At 37.6% G+C, this 22,701-nt stretch overlaps 1 protein-coding gene across 1 annotated transcript in view; it reads left to right on the top strand.

Moving 5' to 3' along the window:
* Window positions 1-22,701, top strand: part of FAM227B (family with sequence similarity 227 member B) — a 203,841-nt gene that overhangs the window by 30,702 nt on the left and 150,438 nt on the right. Inside the window, exons 8-9 of the mRNA XM_079768986.1 lie at window positions 1,976-2,102; window positions 9,357-9,494. Coding sequence (XP_079625112.1) covers window positions 1,976-2,102; window positions 9,357-9,494 — 265 coding nt within the window. The remainder of the gene's footprint in view (window positions 1-1,975; window positions 2,103-9,356; window positions 9,495-22,701) is intronic.

Raw genomic sequence — 22,701 nt, 5'->3', positions numbered from 1 at the left:
TTTTCATTTTCTTTCTGATCATCCTCATTACCATGGTTATTCATGGTATTTGCTTTTCTCCTTTGCCTACACATTTATCTGTCTATATATATATGGCCAATAGCCATTTCCTCTGAAGAGGTCTTTATTAACTATTTTCCAATAGATGGCACTGAATCACAAGATTTTTTACCTCTGTGATCTCCCAGTCTTGACCTCCACAACTTCCATAAGACAATGCAGCAACACTCCTTGAGGGTGGGGTTTGTTTTGACTTCACCATAATAGCAACTCCTGACCTATATGGGGTCCTGCCCCAAGCACCCCATCTGGGGATCAGTCACAGAGGGAAACAGTGGTCCTATAGCAATGGCTCTTGGTTTATAGGTAATATGATCCTTGACCCACCTCCAAGGGTGAGTTTTGGGAGTCCAAGCAGCAAGGCTCTGTGGTTCCATTTATTAGTCTGAAACACTACTGCCCAGCCCCACAGTGGAGAGCTACATGGCAGAACTCGATGCTCTGTCAGGTGTCTGCTGGCTCAGTCACTGTTTGCTCTGCTTGCCCTGCTGGACTACCCCCACCCCCACCCCCACAGATCTCTGTTCCTCTGGCAGAAGGAAGTGCCTGCTACTGCTAACTTCCTCCCCTCTCTTAGGCCAAGACATGAGCTTCTGGCTACAGGGCTGCATCTTTGGGTCACCTGCAATTTCCTCTCTTCTCATCTCTCCATTTATTCCTGGTTGCCCACCTTTAAATGTTTGAATACACAGGTCTCTCAGGCATGCCTCTGTATTGATCAGGGAATTCTTTGTTGAGTTATAATAAGTTAACTTGTTCTAATTTCAGAGGGAGAGGCCAAGGGGATATCTCATGCTGCCATTCCTCTGATGTCCCCAGCTCATTTCCTCAAAATGAGTCTTAAAGGGCTAAAATCAAGGTATCAACAGGGCTAGTTTATTTAAGAGGCCCCAAGGGATAATTCATTCCTTGCCTTTTCCAGCTTCTGGTGACTGCCAACATTCCTTGGCTTCTAGTCACATTACTTGTATCTCTACTGCCATCACATTGCCTTCTCTTCTCTAATAAAATTTTCCTCAGCTTCCCTCTTACAAAGATACTTGTGGCTTAAGGCCCATTGTATAATCTAAAATAATCTCTCCATCTCATGATCCTTCACTTACTGATGTCTGCAAAGCCCTTTTGCTGTATAATTTAACATTTACAGGTTCCAGGAATTAGGACAGTTACCTGTAAAGGGCTTTTCTGATTCTAAAATTTTACATTATTAAGAGCTAAATAGGTGATTATAAATACTTATCTGAATGCAGAGTACCAAAATAGTAATTTTTTAAATCTTTAATATAAAAAGTATATTTCTACGTTTAAGTATTCCCTGAGAGAAATTTAGTAGTTTAGGGACCACTGGTATTGATATCTGATCATAATTTTAATATGTAAGTAATATAATAATGATTATAATATATTGACTCACCTAAACAGGCTTCGATTATTCAAAAATATGCTTTTTATTCTCTGATAATTATGTGACATAACAGAGGTGTTAGCTAAGGCCATATTGCAATATATAAATATATTAAATCAAAACATTGTACACATTAAATATACACAATGTTATATGTAAATTATATTTATATACACTTTTTATTAGCATTATCTGTACATCTTTATAAAAGAGGATAACAATAGCAAGGTAAAACTAAATTAATATGTATTCATCAAACCTTATCTTAATTGTTAATTTCATCCTTTATCCAAGTTAAAAATTTTTCCCAAATGTTATCAAATAGGCAAAGTGACTGATTTTACTTTTAACTCTTCTTTATGTTCCTCTATTAGATGTACAGAGATAATAAATGGCCAAAAGCAAGCTATAATAAAAAAGGGACATGTATATTTCACCAACTTAATAATTTCTTTGGTAGTTGAGCTATGTTATATGAAATATGAAATTATTCTAATATGTTTTTGGTAGGTGTATCCTGATTGTTTGACACAAGCTATCTATGTAACATTCCAGGAAGCATTTCCAGAATCCAGTGATCTTTTTAATGATAAATTTAAAGAAGATCTAGGGAATAACATTTATCTTTGGTTGTCAGGTATGACTATGTCATTTAAATATTGATCATTATCTTGGTATCTAAAACTTTTGGATTTTGTTTGCTTCAGTCAAAAGAACAGGTAGTTCTTTGCCTTACAAAACATGCCATATGTATGCCTATATTTTCAAATAATAATGAGTATTCTCTTTTGAAAACTTTATAATACCAAAATTAATCAGTTATTACATTTAGAAGCCAAATAATTTTATAGGCAGTGTAACTATTGCAGAAAATTGAATTGCTACAGTCATGTCGTATACATTTTACATTTGGAAGATACACATTTTAACCAGTTAACTGCCACAATAATTTGAATTTAATTAAAAAAAGGTCTGCTGCTTGCATCTATAGATGCTTATGGAGTTACAAATGGTTAAGCTGCTTTTGAGAATAACATTTATAATAAATAATATTCAGTAAATTCTAGAGCTAATTGAGTTCCTCATAGAACATACAACCATTGATAAAAGAAACTTGTTTTTTTAATTATGATGTGCTTGTAGATAGGAGTGGTAGGAATGAAAGGCTAAAGGGAAGTAAATTCCATTCTAAAATATTTAGCTAGAAATTTAGGTACTTGGGTTTAAAACTAAAATATAATTACATATTCCAGGAATGACTTTCCCAACATTTTTTCTAAGACATTGTGCTATTATGGACTACCAGAAGCTGTTGACAGTTTTAAAGTACTGCTTCTTGTAAATCTTTCAGTTCAAATTTTGACTGATTTTAAAAACTGTTTTATGTCTATCTTTAGTAACCAAACGATTGCTATCAGAAAGTGTATCATATTTTAAGGAGAGAGAAACACTACAGATTTCTGTATATTGATTTTTCAGGATACAAAATTATCCAAATTAGTTGCATCTCTCTAACAACAAAATATCTGAAAAAGTAATAAAGAAATCAGTTTCATTGAAATAGCATCAATAACAGTAAAATACTTAGGAATAAATTTAGACAAGGAGAATAAATAAACTTTACTCTAAAAACTACAACACTTTAATGGAAGAAATTAATGAAGGCACAAACAAAGGGAAATATATCCTGTGTTCATAGATTAGAAGAATCAATATTAAAATGTCCATGCTACCCAAAGCCATCTATAAATTCAATGCAATTGCTATCAAAATTCCAATGGCACTTTTCTCAAATATAATAAAGAATCCTAAAATTTATATGGAAAAACAAAAGACCCTGAATAACTAAAGCAATCCCAAGAAAGAACAAAGTTGAGGCCTCACACTTTCTGATTTCAAATTACGCTACAAAATTAGTTTAGTAATGAAAACAGTATGTTACTGGCATAAAAATAGATACATAGACCAATGGAACAAAATCAAGAGCCCAGAAATATACCCTCACAAATATGCACAACTAATGGTTGACAATGGAGCCAAGAACACTCTATGGGAAAAATATAATCTCTTCAGTAAATGGTGTTGGGAAAACTGTATAACCACATGTAGAAGAATGAAATTGGACTCCTATTTTATTACCACTAACAAAAATTGACTTGACTCAAAATGGATTAAAGATGTAAACATCACAGGTGAACTGCAAAACTGATATAAGAAAACATAGGGGGAAATCACTTGACATTTGTCTTGGAAACTTTTTTAATATGACATCAAAAGTCCAAGAAAGAAAAACAAAAATTAGTAAGTGGAACTGCATCAAATTAAAAGCTTCTGCACAGCAAAGGAAACCATCAACAAAATGAAAAAGCAACTTATAGAATATATTTTCAAATCATATGTCTAATAAGTAATATTAATATCCAAAGAACTCATACAACTCAATAGCAAGCAAAAAATCTGATTTAAAAAATGGACAAAGGAACTGAATAGATATTTTTTCAAAGAAGACATTCAGATGGCCAATAGACACAAGAAGAGGTATTCAACATCATTTATTCATAAATGCAAGAAGTTTCATCAAAAGGTTGATGGTACCTTGAGGATTGCCTGTTGGAAATGGCTAAGGGCATTTCCCCACACCTAAAGATTTGCATAGATGATTGCTTGCTGCCAGACAGCTGAGGGCATTTCAATCTACATGTTATTGCCTCCTGCTGGCCAAACACCTGAATAGCCGCAGGCAGTTCCCCCAATCTGACAATGGATTCTGTATACTAAACCTTGCTTTTGATCTGCTTTGCCTTAGGACAATTTGTGTTAATAAAAAGCAAGGGTTCCAGAGAGACAGGAGGACTTGGTTTCTTTAGCTAAGTCTTCTCTGACACCCCCCCCCCTCCCCATAATGCCTTCCAAAATTATGTTTCATCTCTGGACTCTTGATTAATTTACATGCAGATTCCTGAACCCTTCAAGATGCTGGATTAAGACCCCTGGCAATTTATCATCAGGGAAATGCAAATCAAAATTACAGTGATGTATCACCTTATGCCTGTTAGAGTGGCCATTATAAAAAAGGCAACAAATAACTAGTATTAATGTGGATGTGAAGAAAAGGGAACCCTTGTACACTGTTAGTAGAAATATAAATTGTTGCAGCCACTATGGAAAATAGTATGGAGGTTCCTTAAAAAAATTAAAAACAGAACTACTGTATGGTCCCACAATTCTATTTGAGGCATTTTTTTTTTACCATAGTCAAGGTACAGGAACAACTTAAGTTACTGTCAGTTAATAAATGGATAAAGAAGATGGGTATATATAAACAATGGAATACTCTTCAGCCATGAGAAAGAAGGAAATCTTGTCATTTGTAACAATGTGGATGGACCTTGAGGACATTATGCTTAGTGAAATAAACAGAGAAAAACAAATACTGTATGATATCACTTCTATGTGGAATCTAAAAAAAGTCAAATTCATAGAAACAGAGTGGTATGGTTGTTATCAGTTGTTGAGGTGTGGGGGAAATGGGGAAATGTTGGTCAAAGGTTACAAACTTTCTGTGATAAGATAAGTTCTAGAGATATAATGTATAGCATGGTTGTTATAGGTAATAATATTATATACTTAAAAGTTGCTAAGAATGTAAATGAAATGTTCTCACCATAAAAAAGAAATGGTAATTATTTGACATAATGGAGGTGTTAGTTAACATTGTGGCAGTAATCATTTTATAGGTATTTAACTATTGCAATATATGTGTCTTATCAAATTAAATCTTAAACTTACACAATGTTATATATCAACTAGAGGCCCAGTGCATGAAAATGTATGCACTGGAGGGGGGTCCCTCAGCCTGGCCTGCCCCCTCTCACAGTCTGGGAGCCCTCAGGGGCAGGAGGCAACCCAGCGATCAGGGGAAGGCGATGCCCCCATCACACTTCTGCTGCTGCCACTGCCTGCAGCGCAAGCTTTGGCCGGCCCTGGTTACCTGAGCCTTGGGCAGCCCTGGGCAGCTGAGCAGCCACCATCTGAGGCTTGCCTGCACCTCAGGCCTGCCCTGGGTGGCTGGGCAGCCAACATCCGAGGCTTGCTTATGCCTCGGGCCATCCCTAGGAGGCTGGGAAGCCGACATCCGAGGCTTGCCTGCGCCTCAGGCTGGCCCTGGATGGCTGGGGGCTGAGGGCGGGTCTGGCCACACCGTGCACCTGCCACCCCCCTGACGGGGCTGAAAGGACTGGGGGACTTCAGCGGGGCTGAGGGGACTGGGCGCCACCATTTTTGTGATGGTATGACGGTCAATTTACATATTCCCTCTTTATTAGATAGGATAAAGCTGTAAAAACTTAAAATTTAAAAAATTTTTAAAAGTTAAAGATATAGAACACACTTCTTTGGATGTGATGGCCCAATATTAATGCCATTCTTTAGAAGAGTCCATGTTTAGTTACAGATTAAAATTTCCTGCTTGTAAATAATGTTGGGATGCAGTCACAGCTCAAACAGTGGTTAATTTGGAAAAGAAGACATAGAGAAGCTAACTTGCATTAAATACTTACTATGGGCCAAGTACTGTGCCAAGTAATTTTACATCTGACTTGATGTCAGGCAGTGTCTAAGTTGAGTTGAATTTTGGGTCCTTTGTGTCAAATACATAGTTTAGCACATAGTAGGCCTTCAAAAGTGTTTGCTGAATGTTATCTGTATTTATATATCAGAACCTAGTAGGGTTTATTCCAGAAATGGAAGGATTATTCAACACTAGACTATACTAACCATTTCTTTTGTTTTCTGTATTCTGATGCTTTGATATCTGGGGTCTTGCTGGCCCTGGAAGGACTGCCTCTCCCAGGGTTAGCCAATTCCTATAGCTATTAAGCAACTCACCCATGAGCTTGCTTTTCAAATACAAACCAACCAATCCAGAGCCCACACCACAAACACTTCCTTTATTGGGCTCTCACTCTAGGCCACTATATACTTACCCTAATCATCCTAGGATCAGGTATCAGACAACTGGGGACAGCACCTATGCCCCAGAGACACTAAGATTATTCAAACTAGCCAGTCATAAGCCTATTTACTCTGCCTCATCCATTCCTTCCCATGGAAACCACAATAAAGTCTCCTGCCCTCAGTCCCCCACTGACCAACCCCTGTGCTTCCTTCCCTATGTGGCCTCCCATGGTATGGGGTACCCCATTCGCTTGGAAACTGAGTAATAAGCTATCTTTTCAATGCAAATCATCTATTGTGTTGGCCTTACTATCCCTCAAATTTTATATTAATACACTATATTTTAAGACAATCTATCAAAAAGCATTCAAGTTAAACAAACTGAAAGCTGTTGCATTTTTATCTACATAACTGAATCTAAAATCACTCAGAAAATTATAATTTGACTAGAGGCCCGGTGCACGAAATTCGTGCACGGGGCGGGGGTGGGGAGTGTCCCTCAGCCCAGCCTGCACCCTCTCCAATCTGGGACTCCTTGAGGGATGTCCGACTGCCCGTTTAGGCCCGATCCCAGTGGGATCGGGCCTAAACGGGCAGTCGGACATCCCTCTCACGATCCAGGACTGCTGGCTCCCAACTGCTCACCTGCCTGCCAGCCTGATCACCCCCTAACCACTCCCATGCCAGCCTGATTGATGTCTAACTGCTCCCCTGCCAGCCTGTTTGCCCCCAACTTCCCTCCTCTGCCGGCCTGGTCACCCCTAACTGCTCTCCCCTGCAGGGTTGATCTCCTCCAGCTGCTCTCCCTTGCAGGCCTGGTCCCTCTCAACTGCCCTCCCTTGCAGGCCTGGTGCCTCCCAACTGCCCTCCCCTGCTGGCCATCTTGTGGTGGCCATCTTATGTCCACATGGGGGCAGGATCTTTGACCACATGGGGCAACTGTATTGTGTGTTGGAGTGATGGTCAATCTGCATATTGCTCTTTTATTAGATAGGATAGGATAGAGGCCTGGTGCACAGGTGGGGGCCAGCTGGTTTGCCCTGAAGGGTGTCCCGGATCAGGGTGGAGGTTCCCTTGGAGTGTGGGGCAGCCTGGGTGAAGGGCCTGTGGTGGTTTGCAGGCCGGCCACACCCCCTGGCAACCCAAGCGGAGGCCCTGGTATCTGGGATATATTTACCTTCTACAATTGAAACTTTGTAGCCTTGAGTGGAGGCTTAGGCCGGCCAGGGCAGGGGAAAGCTTGGCTTCTTCTATCGTCTTGGAAACCCAAGCCTCCCTCCTAATTTCTCTGTGGCTGTAGCCATCTTGGTTGGGTTAATTTGCATACTTGCTCTGATTGGCTGGTGGGCGTGGCTGGTGGGTGTGGCTTGTGGGTGTAGTGGAGTTAGGGTCAATTTGCATATTACTCTTTTATTAGGTAGGATAGCTGAATAAAGCAAATAATCCTCATTGAACACATACTACTGAGAAAATATTGGCTGTATTTATGAGTATGTTGATGTATAGCAGTGATGGCGAACCTATGACATGCGTGTCAGCACTGGCACGCGTAGCCATTTCTTATGACACGCGACCGCATGCCGAGGATGAAACATTTGCTGCTCCTGAGGATGAAACATTTGCGACTAGAGTCTTGGAGTTAGTTTTTTCCTCAAAGTGACACACTACCCGAGTTATGCTCAGTTTTTTGGCGAAGTTTGACACACCAAGCTCAAAAGCTTGCCCATCACTGATGTATAGTAATAATGTTAGCTCATATTTTCCACTTACTGAGCACTTTAACATATATTATCTCAATAACCTTCAGAACAAACACATAAAATACACAAAGAAATTCATATCTATATATATTTTTTATTGCTCAGGCTACAAATGTTTGGTGTGGTTAAACAAATTATTCATTCCTACACAGCTTTTGGAACAAAAGTGAAACTTTGTAAATGAAATATATCTTAATACTTTCTGGGTACTATAATTGATCCTTAAATACTATCTTATATAATAAAAGCCTAATATGCAAATTGTCCCCTCAACCAGGAGTTTGACCACTTGCTATGATGTGCTCTGACCCCCAGATGGTGACCAGGGGTGGCGGTGGGAGGCGGGGCTGCTACCCAGCTCCCAGGCACTGAGTAAGCCAGGCGGGGACCCGATCGCCCCACCAATGGCCCTGCAGATAGCAGCCAGTGGTGGCAGCAGGGGGCGGGGCTGCCGCCCAGCTCCCAGGTGCTGAGGGAACTGTGTGGGGGCCCAATGACTCAGGTGGAGGGGGGTGTGTGGGGCCCAGGGACCTAGGTGCTGCCCAGGGCCCAGAGGTTAGCTGGGATCCTGCCCTTTCATGCCAGACACTCACGCTTTGATCACCAGCCAGGCCTAGGGACTGCACCCATGCACAAATTTTGTGCAACAGGCCTCTAGTTTTTTAAATAATAGGAGCTATAAATAGGGGAAATTTTTAAACAATTATCACCTATGCTCAAAGGCAATCATGTTAACATTTAGGCTATAGTCACATTACATAGAAGGTAAAATTGTCCTTCACATAAAAACATGAATGCCTTTCTATGTTAACAAATATATATACAAGCTAACTTTAATGGATACTGAAATCCACTGTATGGATGTGCTGTTGTTGGATATTAAGGTCCTTTCCAAGTTTTCACAATAGTTAACCTTTTATGTTCATATGTGAACTTAGCGTATGCCTATGAATCAAAAGTGTACATATCAAGCTTCAGCTATTTTCTAATTCATTGATTAATATAGTAAGACATTTCTATATAAAAGTTGCCTCATTAGAAACTTGAGGTTGACAATCTTCACAGGACTGTTGTGAGAATAAAATGTATAATATTCATAAAAATGCTTTGACAGATAAAAAAAAATTTTCAAAATCCTAATTTCTTTGGCTGACTGTATGTTTTATTATTAACAGGTTTGAAACCTCAAAAAGGTTTTTGGACCCAGTGGAAACTGAAAGAACTGTCCACAACAACTATACATGGTACCAAGAAGGCACCTGCCAAATCCGTATATGAAAGGATTATAAGGAGTCAGGAACGCATAATGAATAGTAAGTAAATTTATCCTAAATTGAAGCATGAAATTGCCAATATCAAGTGTGCTAAGTTTTTTATTTGTCAGAATTTTCTGATGATTTGTACTTTGCTGAGGATCTTCAAATAACATTTGATTTGTACACTGGTGTTATAGTAGTTTGAACATTGCTTTACATTTTAGTTTTTCATTATAAAAGTTACATGTGCTTAAGTCCTTTCCTCATTTTGCCCATATTATATTCTTATATTGATTTTTAGGAACTTTTTAGGTACACAAGAAATATTCTTACTTTTTAGCTATATTACTAATTAGTTAATAATGTATTTTGCTAATAGATTAAGTTTAAATTTTTTCCAGTAAGTTTAAATAATATTTTTCTTAGAATTTCAGTTTTGTGACATGTTTGTCTGGACTTACCTAATATTATGAAAATATCTTCTCTTTCTAGTATTTTTTATTTCCATGTTTTATTTAACATTTTATTCCATTTGGAATTTATTTTGTTATAAGGAAGGTAGTTGTATTCTAGTATTTTGTTTTTTCTAATTGCTCATTTATTAAATAGTTCACTTACGGGCTACATGAAATATCAATTCACTTGGATATATTTGTGTATTCTCTTCTCTTCCTTGAGCTACATGCCAAATTCCTGCACCAAACTTCTCAGTTATTCTAGATTAATAAGCACTGTAAGGCAAGTTTATTTCTCTCTTGTTTATACCATATCTCTAATACAAAACATAGGTTTGGTGCTCAGGCCTCATTTCTGACTCATTAAATTAGAATCTCTGCCTCAGGATTTTTTTAAGCTACCCAGGATGATTTCAACATGCAGGCAAAGTTAAAACCACTAATGTTGAGGGAAATAACTTTCTAAACTTCTTGATACAGGACAGAGGAAGAGGACAGAGGGACTAACCTACTCAACCTACTCTTCCGAAAGCTACTCTTCAGTTAATTTCTGTTTCTAAAATTAATGAACTACTGCTCTTGGGATTTGTGCTGTCATTCCCCCCACTCTTATCCTCATAGTATCATCCTATCTGATTTCCATCTTTAGTAGTTACATGAAATTTCCTGCTTGCTGTTACCAAGGGTTTTTCCAGAACTTCATACATAGTTGTTGTTTTGAATGGCGAGGTACTTTACTCTCTTGACCTACTCTTGCATATCTGTGTTTACTCCCAGTCTGACAGATAAATAACAACTTGGCTGAACATAAAATTAAGGGGTTTGAAGGAACTCTTTATTCTGTTAAAATTTTAACTTACAGAAACTGATAAGAATAGAATAAAGTACTTCTATATATCCCTGATCCATCAACTGCTTAAATTTTACCCTATTTATGTTATCATGCTTTCTCTTATTTTTTCATATAGCATTGAAAGCTATAAATTTCTCTAAACACTGTTTTAGCAACATTGTACAATTTAGATATGTTGTATTTTCATTATCATTTAATTTAAAATATATTCTAATTTTCAATATAAATTCTATTTTGACCCTTGGGTTATTTGGAGATGTATTGCTTAATTTCCAAATATTTGGGGATTTTTTAGATATCTTATAGTTACTTAATTCTACTTTAAAATATACTCTATATGATCTTTTGCAATATATTGATACTTGCTTTATGGTACAGTGCATGGCCTACCTGGATAATTTCATGTGCACTTGAGAAGAATGTACATTCTGTAGTGGTTTTATAAATCTTAATTAGATCAAGATGTTTGATAGTATTATTCAGATCTTCTATATCAAGAGTTAGCAAATTATATCCTGTGGACTGAATCTGGCCTATAGCCTGTTTTATGTCCTGTGAGCTAAGAATGACTTTTACATTTTTAAGAGTTGTAAAAAGAAAAAGAATATACCACAGAGACCACATGTTGTCCACAAAGCCTAAAATATTGACTTATCTGTCCCTTAATAGAAAAAGTTTGCTAACTCTGGTTCTATCTCCTTACTTATATTTTAATTACTTATTCTATTAATTAGTGAGAAAGGATATTATTAAAATCTCCAACTCTAATTTGAAATTATTTATTTCTCCACTTGATTCTTTTGATTTTTGCTTTATCTGTTCTTTAAGTTATTGGGCACATACTTATTATTATAATGCTTCCCTTTAATCATTTTGAAATTTTCTGTCACATCTGTGATAATTCTCCTTGTCTTGAGTTCTATCTAGTTTGATATAATAGAGCCAACTCAGCTTTCTTACGCTTATGATTTGTATGTTGTATCTTTTCCTATCATTTACTTAACAACTTATTTTTGTTTTTGTGTTTAAAGTGCATTTCTTGTGGAGAGCCTTTAGTTGAGTTTTGTTTTTTTATTTAGTCTGACAATCTCTTCCTTTTAATTGGAGTGCTTACTTCATTTACATTCACAATAACTGTAGATTTATTTTTACCATGTTCCTCTTTTTTTTCTGTCTTACTTCTCCTGATTTCTGTTCTTCCATTTCCCCTTTACTATCTTCTTTTGGTTAATTAAATATTTTTAGTATTCCACTTTATTTCCTCTGTTACTTATTTGCCTGTATCTCTTTGTAAGTTTTGAGGTTGCCTTAATGATTACCAAATGCATCCTTAAATTATCAAAATACTACTTAAAGTTAATATTGTCCTACTTCACTAGAAATATAGGAACTATATGTAGAGTGGAGTGAAAAATGGGACAAAAAGATGGGACAATTGAAGGGCTCTCTCATTTGTTTCTCTTCTCTTTGGAATTACTTTCCTATGCTGCCTGTTGTCCAACACATGGAAACCATTGTTTCATTTATTTTCTCTAATTTTTTAGTTGTTTAAGAAAGTAAATCCAGTGCCTGTTACTTCATCATAGTTAGAAGTAGAAGTGATTATATGTATTTTTAAAAGATTAAGAGAAGGTTTAAAAGTAGCTTTCTATATTTATTCACATATTTATCATTCCTGGTTCCTCATTTCTTGCTATAAATTCCCTTCAGCCTAAAAAATGGCCTTTTGACAGTTTTCATAGTTCAGTTCTGCTAGCAATGAATTTTCTCAAGTTTATGTATCTAAAAATAATGTTCATTTTGCCTTACTTTTGAAGGATATTTTTGCTGGATATAAAATTATGAGCACTTTTCTTTTGCCTTTCAGCAAGATATTGTTCTGTTGTGTTCTATTTTGTATTATTTCAAGTGAGAAGTCAGACACTATTCTTGTCATTTCCACTATGTCTAGATCAGAAGCAACCTATATAATAAGAGAGGAATATGCTAATTATCTGTTATGCCCTGAGGCGTAACGACCGACTGCATAACGACTGGATCACAGATCAGCAGGAGGTGGGGCAGCAAGCTACAAACGGGGGGGGGGGGGGCAGAGAGCTACAGGAGGGGGCAGGGCAGCAAGCTCTGAGGGGGGACGAGGGGGAATGGGAGAGGGGGAGGAGCTACAGGAGGGCGGGGCAGCGGGTGGAGAGCTACAGGAGAGTGGCAGCGACCTACTGGCACACGGATTCATGCGCAGGGCTACTAGTTTTCTATAAAGAGCCAAAGAGTAAATATTTTAGATTAGTTGGATACAATTGGTCTCTGTCACCTAATATTTTTTTAAAACTCTTTAAAAAATGTATTAAAAAAAAACACATTCTTAGGTTGGAAGCTACATGGAAAATAGGTCATAAGCTGGATTGCACCTGCAGGCTGTAGTTTGTTGATTCCTACTAGAAGTAATGTGCTTTCTTCCCTCTAACTACTGTTAAGATTTTTCTCTTTATTCTTCGAATTTAGCAAGTTGTCCATGATGTGCTGATGTACTTTTTTTGTGTTCATCCTCTTTGGGGTTTCTTAAACTTGTAGTTTGATGTTTTTCACCAGATTTGGGGATTTTTTGCCATTATTTTTTTCAAATTCTGTTCTATTTCTCTCTGGGACTCCAATTTACATGTATTGTGTTGCTTAATATTGTCCACAGCTCACTGGGATTTTGTTATTTTTTTTTAACCTCTTTTTCCTCTGTGTTCTTTAGAAAACACAGTTTCTATTTATTTCATTTTAAGTTCACTTATTTTCCCCCCCATGGTTTACAGTCTACTCTTAAACCCAATAAATGAATATTTTATTTCATACATTGTACTTTTCAGTTAAGAATTTTCATTTGGTCTTTTTTTATAGTTACCATTTTCATTCTGAGGTTATCTTCAGACCATATTTTCCTTTAAGTCCTCAAACATATTTAAAATAGCTGCTTTAAAATTATTTTCTGATAATTCCAATATTTGTATAACATTGAGATGGATTTTTATTGGCTATTTTTTCTTGACTATGAGTCACAATTTCTTGTTTCTTTTCATAATTTCTTATGTATTCTGGGAATTTTGAATGATACTTTGAGGAGACTCTGGGTTCTGTTACATTCCACTGAACAATAGTAAGTTTTGTTCAAGCAGGCAATTACTTCAGCTGGACTCAAAGTCCAAGACTATGTCTTCTGCGGTGGTAAGCCACTGAAATCTCTACTCAGCACTTTAGTTATCCAGCTATTCCTTTTCACCTTTCCACCCTATTGCTCTCCCTCTACCCAATGCATGAGTAATTCAGACAACAGCCAGAGGTTTGAGTAGATCTTATGATATGCAGATTTGGTGCTTCCCTTCTGCAGCCCTTTTCTTTCCATGATTTCTAACAGTTCCTCATTTTTCAGTCCTCTGGCAGTCTTAAATGAATAATATTTCCACTTAACTCCTCAAACCAGGAATATTTATACCTTCTGTTTGCATTCCATCTACTTATATGCCACATAGACTAAGGCGTACTGTCAGTGAAAATGCAGCAGCTGCATGAACACAAATTGTATTTATCACAGGTTGCTTTCCTCTTCAAAGGTTCAATTCCCTTCCAGTTTATGATGACTTTTGGTATTTTCTGGTATATTCAAATTATTTTCTTTAGTATTTTCAAAATTTTATAACTTTTGCCTATTGGAAAGTTGGGCTGATGTACATTAAATATTTTATTTAAATATTGAGCTCATTTTCCAATTTAAATATTAAGTTCTCAAACTAGAGATGTTACTTCATTATCTTCTATTATTTAGACTGGTAAAAAAGAAAAGTCTTAAACCAACCTATTTTTATTTCCTTTGCAGTTAATTTGTGGAATTTTATTTTTTACTTTTGCTTTTTTTTGGTTCATATGTTTCCAGGAATTTTTTTTTAATTAAAAAGACAATCAATAACATTTTATTTTGGCACTTGTTCAGTATTTCACAGATCCTCAAGTTTTGAGGTAGGTTAAATATTAGCATTGTATTTTACAAACTAAAACTCAGGCAGAGGTTATGTCACTTGTTGCAAACCACAGGAGGAGTCCTATCATAGTCAAGAATAACATGGTCTCTCTGATATTTCAAATTAATCTCTGATGCATAGATTTAATGGTGATAGCTTGCACATATTCATTTTAAAAGACTAGATGTTACAGAAATTCTACTTTGGGTTATTTTTTAATTCTTTTTATTTTATTTTAAAACATGGAATGCTTCATGAATTTGCATGTTATCCTTGCACAGGGACCATGCTAATCTCTGTATTGTTCCAATTTTAGTGTATGTGCACCAAAGCGAGCACTATTTTATAATTCTTAAATCCTTCCCTCAATAATTTTACGTATTGTGGAATAACATACTTGTTCCCATTTCTTAAAATTGCAAATTAACACATTACTGATTTTGTTTTTTTCTGGTTTGGGGGGTTGGTAGAGCAGAAAGATAACCAGTGAGCTTTTCTCAGAGCATTAGGCTATCGTTAAGAGCAGGCGCTATATTCACGGCACCATATATGATGATTTAGGGTAATAGGAAAGCAGGTATACAAATGGAGCCAAGACCAGAAAAGATGCCTGTATCTAGGATTTTTAATTGGACATTAAAATTGAAAAATGTCACCAAAACATATCTCGATATTACTGGTAAGAACAATTTCTCTGAGTTTTTGCCAATGCCAAAATTTAGTTAGAATTCTTGGATATCCCTAAGCTTCATTGTTGCAGAATTTACCAGGCAACTGGAAAATACACAATGAGCACTCGGAGATTCAGGAAAAACCCTTTATTTGCAGATGTACTGGTACAGCGACTCACGGGAGTCAGTTTTCCAAAGCCTGAGTGATGAATATGGAGGAAGCCTTCCTTTTATATCAAGCTTCCAAACTTTTTCACGGGCTTTGCAGTCCCTCTGTGGGTTGGGATGGGGGAAGTGAGATTACACCCAAAGGCCTGGCCTGGCTGGCACCAGCACCCCTCCAGGGGTTGTGTATGGTTAATGGTTTAGGGCAGTGGTTCTCAACCTTCCTAATGCCGTGACCCTTTAATACAGTTCCTCATGTTGTGGTGACCCCCAACCATAAAATTATTTTCGTTGCTACTTCATAACTAATTTTGCTACTGTTATGAATCATAATGTAAATATCTGTTTTCCAATGGTCTTAGGCTCTACAGCAGCGGTTCGACCTACAGGTTGAGAACCGCTAGCAGGGTTGCCTAAGACCATCTGAAAACACAGATATTTACATTACGATTCATAACAGTAGCAAAATTACAGTTATGAAGTAACAACGAAAATAATTTTATGGTTGGGGGTCACCACAACATGAGGAACTGTATTAAAGGGTCGCGGCATTAGGAAGGTTGAGAACAACTGGTTTAGGGCCTCTGTAAAATGGGAGTATTCTGGGAAACAGGTTCTGCAAAGCAGCTTATATTCCCCTTCATCATCACAGGCCTAGTAAATGTCTTAGCTAAATATTTCAAGTGAGACAGAAACTTAAATGGCCAGACTGAAGATAGAGAAAAGTATCACTGTTTTAGATACTTAAGAAACAAGTTTCTTTCTGCCAGTGGAAGGTATCTCTGATGTTGAGGAAATAAAATCTCTAGAAAAAGGCTTCTTATCCTGTTTTCACATGGTATACTATGATAGACTAAATGTCTTCTGTTGCAACATAAAAATTGAATATATAGAGAGATCAATTAATTAAATAAGTAAAAAGCCATTACAAGCTATTCGTTCACTAAATGTTGCATAAACCAAGAATAGTTTTCTATTAAGGAGTGAAAAATGAGATGGCTCTTGAAGTTAGGTGCAAAACAACAAGTCCCTAGGAAAGACCACAGTTTTCTACATCACGTTTTAGCCCTGTCAGGGACTTATCATTCTACCAAATGCTCCTGTACTATAGAGGCAAAAGTGACCACGAGTGAAGGGCTTCTCATTGGATTCCCAACATTTCAATGCAGCTTTTGCTTTTCAAGTAAGTTTCTGCCAGTGGGATGGGGATCTTTCAAGACCTCCTCTTATGTACTTTCCAATATATGGTAAAGTATATTTATTATTAAAAACCTTGAAAATTTGGTCCCATTTCAGCGGTTTCAGATATATATCAATTTTTATGTTTATCTTCTGGTGCTGATACATATTTTTCTATTTATATTTTACAGTTTTTTAACTGAGAGCTAGGAGGTTAAAGTGGCTATGTTTATCTTGCTACCTTACACAGGAGTATCCTTTTAGGTTTGTTTTTATTATAGTGTAACCTTTGTTCTTGACCTAATTTGTTCCAGAAGACTATTCAAGAAGTGATTTATTCGAAGACCAAATCATTTTTTCTCATTAGAAATAACTGAAATTGAATTAATGCATTCCAGACCCCAATGATTCTCTCTTTTAACCTTTCTATCTATATACAGTACATGTCTAATGTACTGTTTAATCTATAAACAAACACTTCTTTTCTTAAATTTATCAGACCACATCCTACAAGCCTTAAACAGATTACTTTCAGCACTGTTCCAGGGATGTCTTTCAGGAAGTCAGTATGCGGCACCTTCCCTTTTGCACATATCACTGCCTCAGAAATGCTAACTGCTTTCCATTTATCCAAATCAAAAATAGTTTTTCTACCTCTTCAATTGCCTGTGATCATTGTTTCTTTCACACCCTTAGCAACATTAGCACTCGTGATATTTTATGTTTAAAAGTGTGTTAATTGTCCATTTTGTCAGCAAAAAAACAAACAAAAAATATTCACAGCACAATTCCTGAGATGTTAACAACTCAGGGTTTAGTATTAAACTGACTGGCATTTTCTCCTTTGTTTGTGGCCTGAGAGAGATATTTTTTTGTCATGACACTTTTTATCAGCATGAAAGGGTTGTCAAATTCAGAACCAAAGCTTGTTCAACAACCAAGACATTTTTTTCTGTCAACAACTTGGTCAAGAACCAAATTGTTCAAGATAAGAGACATTTGAGAACCGAGTTTTGACTATGTTATATTTTGTTCAAACCTGCAGGAAAGTATAGACTATGTCTCACATATAACAACTATTTGCATTTTGCCACACTTTCTTTTAACACCTTTTATTTACAGCTCTTTTGTACCATCCCTAAGTCAGTTCCCCCATTCCCAGAGGTAATGACTATATTGAAGTTTGTGGGCATTCTTTTTTTCTATACCATATAATATTGTTTTTAAGTTTTTTACATAAATAACATATGAGACTGTTTTACATTTTAATATTAAACTATAATCAATATTCAATAATCCTCTCTATAAAATGGTAATATGCAAATTAACCATCACTCCGCTACATAAGCCATGCCCACCAGCCAAGCCACGCCCACCAGCCAATCAGGGCGAGTATGCAAATTAACCCCAATCCAAGATGGCTACAGCCACAGAGAACAAGGTTTCCCAGGTAACAGAGGAAGCTAAGCTTTCCATAGCCGTTGCAGGCCTAAGCATCCACTCAAGCTACAAAGTTTCAATTATAGAAGGTAAACAAATTCAAACAAATGGCGGCAGAATGGAGCTTGAGAGAGCAGGCCCGGGTTGCCGGCGGCAACAGGGGAAGCAAAGCTTTCTCCACACCCTGGCCGGGCTCACCCGCTTAAGGCTACAAAGTTTCAGTTATAGAAGGTGAATTAACTGCCACAGAAATGGCTGCCGCCCCGGAGGGAACAGCAGGCTTGGCTCCGCTCCAGGCTACAAAGTTTCAATTGTAGAAGGAAAATAAATTCCAGATACCAGGGCCTCCCCTTGGGTTGCCAGGGGGCGTGGCCGGCCTGCAAACCACCACAGGCCCCTCGCTCAGGCCGCCCCACACCCCAAGGGAACCCCCACCCTTACCTGTGACACCCTTCAGGGCAAACCAGCTGGCCCCCACCCATGCACCAGGCCTCTATCCTATCTAATAAAAGAATAATATACAGATTGATCATCACTGCAACACACAATATAGCTGCCCCCATGTGGTCAAAGATCCTGCCCCCATGTGGACACAAGATGGCCACCACAAGATGGCCAGCAGGAGAGGGCAGTTGGGAGGCACCCGGCCTGCAAGGGAGGGCAGTTGCGAGGGACCAGGCTTGCAAGGGAGGGCAGTTGCGAGGGACCAGGCTTGCAAGGGAGGGCAGTTGGGAGGCACCCGGCCTGCAAGGGAGGGCAGTTGCGAGGGACCAGGCTTGCAAGGGAGGGCAGTTGCGAGGGACCAGGCTTGCAAGGGAGGGCAGTTGGAGGTGATCAACCCTGCAGGAGAGGGCAGTTGGGGTGACCAGGCTGGCAGAGGAGGGAAGTTGGGGGCAAACAGGCTGGCAGGGGAGCAGTTAAGCATCAACCAGGCTGGCAGCAGAGTGGTTAGGGGGTGATCAGGCTGGCAGGCAGAAGCGGTTAGGGGCAATCAGGAAGGCAGGCAGGCAAGCAGTTGGGAGCCAGCAGTCCTGGATTGTGAGAGGGATGTCCGACTGCCCGTTTAGGCCCGATCCCACCAGGATCGGGCCTAAACGGGCAGTCGGACATCCCTCCAGGAGTCCCAGATTGGAGAGGGTACAGGCACGAATTTCGTGCACCGGGCTTCTATTTAAAATAATCATATACTACCCAATAATTTTGAATACCAAGAGAACATAGTCAAGTTACTCCATAGACTGTAGACAGTAAAAAAAGTTTTTCTCTTCTAAGAAATACTACTTAGGCCTTTTAACTCAATTATATTTGTTTCAAATACTCCTTATTTGCATGTCATTTCATGGTAGTCCTGTTTTTTTTGTGTGTTTTTTTTTTTTCTTCAGAAGTGATTATTATTTCAGTATCCATTGTCTACAATCTAAAATGAAGAATTTTTCTAGGGGGTGCACTAACATGCTTGAAATAAATTTAATACTGTACTTATAAAAAAAGATCATTTTTGTTTGAAAAAATATAGGAATTATATTTGCTTCTAATAGATTTTTATATTAATGGAAATTTCTTATAAAATGTATCAGATTTTATTTACACAAATATTTAAAAATATTTTCTATTTGATTCAAAAACATGACTAGATTTTTCTATTTTTTTTTTGTGAGGTCACCTTAGTCTAGAGGGCAGGTTAGAGGTTTAATGAATATTTCTTTTCATATGCTGCTCATAATTAAATGTTAATAATTTATGTTTAACTTGGGGAAATCTTCAGTTTAAAGCATACACTTGAAAAATGTGTTAACGTAATAAAACCTTATTAGTAATATTCCTATGTGGCAGGTCAGTTTATTACCATTTATAAAATGAAACAACTGAAGCATAATATAATTTGGTAACATAACTGATAAGTGGTAGATATGAATTCAAAGCCTGCAAATTCTGTCCTTAGAGTCTGAACTCTTAACCACTTCTCATTCTGCTTGCCTCTCAGTCATTTAATTTTTTAGGCTTGTAAGTATATTAAGGCTTAAATTTTTCAACATAGGATGAGTTGTAACTTATGATAATTACCATAGCCTCAATCCTTCATTCATGACTAATGTGAGTTTTCAGATCCTTTCCTGGAATCAAATTTTAATAAGTGAGACTGAAGGAGGAAGGATGTTAGTAGAAGTGCCAAAAAGGGAGAAGACTGGGGGTGGGGGTGGGGGAACTCACTTGTTTCCCAATTTTATATATGGAGTACTCTAGAAATAGTGAGCAATGTTTAGAGAATTGAAAAAACCTACACTCTGAGTCTAAAGTGGTCCAGAGGTACAATGACAGCAAAAGATTGGAATTTCTAATCCTCTTAAAGAAACTGAGCCTCATTGGGGAAGCACAGGTCTGCTACACACCATCTTTTTTTTGCTGGGGAACGAAAATGGCAGTTATACCATTTCAAAAAGACAAGGATTACTTACTGAGGTTTTTTTCTGTAAACTTCTTAAATTGTGACTACTGGGAACTCTGTTTAAGGTAGAAGTTCATTAAAATCTATGTGTTTGAGCTTTGGGCCTCATATTTTTCTAGAGCCCTAGCCTACTTTTAAAGCTACCTTTGGACTTTTATATTAGTAGTCAGTGATTGCCTCTCCTCCACAGAGTGATTCAGAGATTCAGGTTATTCCCTTCTGGGGTCAGCATCCTACAGAACCCCATAATTATTAAAAGCAAGCTGCATCAGGAGAATAAAAGGGATGAGTGTATACTCTTAAAAGTCTTGGTTCAGAAGTTACCCCCATCTCTTAAAATAGCATACCATTAGTGAGAACAAGCAATGGCTATACCTAGATGTAAGGAGGGCTGGCAAATAAAACCTGTAACTGTGAAGCTGCTACATAGTGACAACTCTACACCATGGGAGGGGGAGCACACATTTTTTTTGTTTTGTTTTTGTTTTTTTTAATATATTTTATTGATTTTAGAGAGGAAGGAACCCAGGCATGTGCCCTTGGCCGGAATTTAACCTGGGACCTTTCAGTCCACAGGCTGATGCTCTATCCATTGAGCCAAACCAACTAGGGCGGGAGCACACATTTTGGAAGACCGAGTGTCTTCAGTTAAAGAAGAATGCAGTGATCTTTACGTATGAAGTGCTTTTGCTATGGCCAGTAATAACATCTGAGCTGTCAAACAGAAATTTTGGAGAATTTGTATCCACCACTATGACCTTGACAGTTTTTCAATACTTAAAGACTTCCCTGATAAGTCAGTGGTGATATTAACAAATATGAATTTTTGATATTGCATAAAGTGTGTCAACATTTACATCTGCATAACTCACTGGACCAATATTTTCCAAATGACCAATGCATTATATTAAAAACTAGAGGCCTGGTACACGAAAATTTGTGCACTGAGGTGGGGGGGGTCCCTCAGCCCGACCTGCCCCCTCTCACAGTCCGGGAGCCCTCAGGGGATGTCCTACTGATGGCTTAGGCCCACTGGGGAGCAGGCCTAAGCCGCAGTCTGGACTCCCTCTGCGGGAGGCGACCAGGCCGATCAGGGGAAGGTGCCACCCCCATCACCATGCTGCTGCTGCCACTGCTGGCCACCCAACTGCCGGCCCTCCTCGGCCCTTGCAGCCACTGCGGCTTTGTCTGGAAGGACGTCCAGAAGACACCCGGTCTATCTGGTCTAATTAGCATACTACCCTTTTATTAGTATAGATAATTATACATAGATTTTAAAAAGTGTGACAGCTCAATGGATTTTAATGTAACAGAGTACACAAAGCACACTGATGTGGTTTTAAATTCCACAGTGCTACCCACCTTTAAGAAACTACAATTTCTCAAGTTCTTGGGTAGTATCAAAGAATATTCATAATTATATGAAAAGGTTATTAAGATATTCCTTTTTCCAACTACTTATCTGTATTATACTGGATTTTTGTTATATACTTCAAAATATAAAAATAATTTAAAAATCATATCATAATAGAAGTAAATATTGGAATCCAGCTGTTTCTACTCTCAGATGTTAGCAAATTATTTTTTTAATGGGAAACTAAGTTATTCCTCTGAAAAATTCTTCTTGAAAGTAGTTCTTTCAAAAAAAATGCTATTTATGTGAATATGAAATGGATTTATTACTGTTCTTTTTAATGAACTAATAAATAAATGCTTAAGAAATACTAATAGATATAAAAACCAAGTAAACAAACATTCTTTAGTGTCTTCAACTATTCTTAAAACTATTCAGTCCTTGAGGTTGAAAAGTTTAAGGACCACTACCCTATAGGAAATTGCTGTGAATGGCCTTGGCCCCTGGCATCTGAGCACTCCCATATCCATATTAACAGTTCTACAGTTTCTTTGTTGCTTATCCCCAAGCTGGACTCAATCATCATTGTGGAGGATCCCCCACATGTAAGACTCAGATAAATTTACTCAGGATATAAATATATTTTGATTTGGAGACTTCTCTACAGATTCTAATATTTCCTTGGGTCTGATATATTTAA

Source organism: Cnephaeus nilssonii (genome assembly GCF_951640355.1).
Source record: "Cnephaeus nilssonii genome assembly, chromosome: 4".
Lineage (NCBI taxonomy): Eukaryota > Metazoa > Chordata > Mammalia > Chiroptera > Vespertilionidae > Cnephaeus > Cnephaeus nilssonii.
This window is presented reverse-complemented; position numbering and strand designations above follow the sequence as displayed.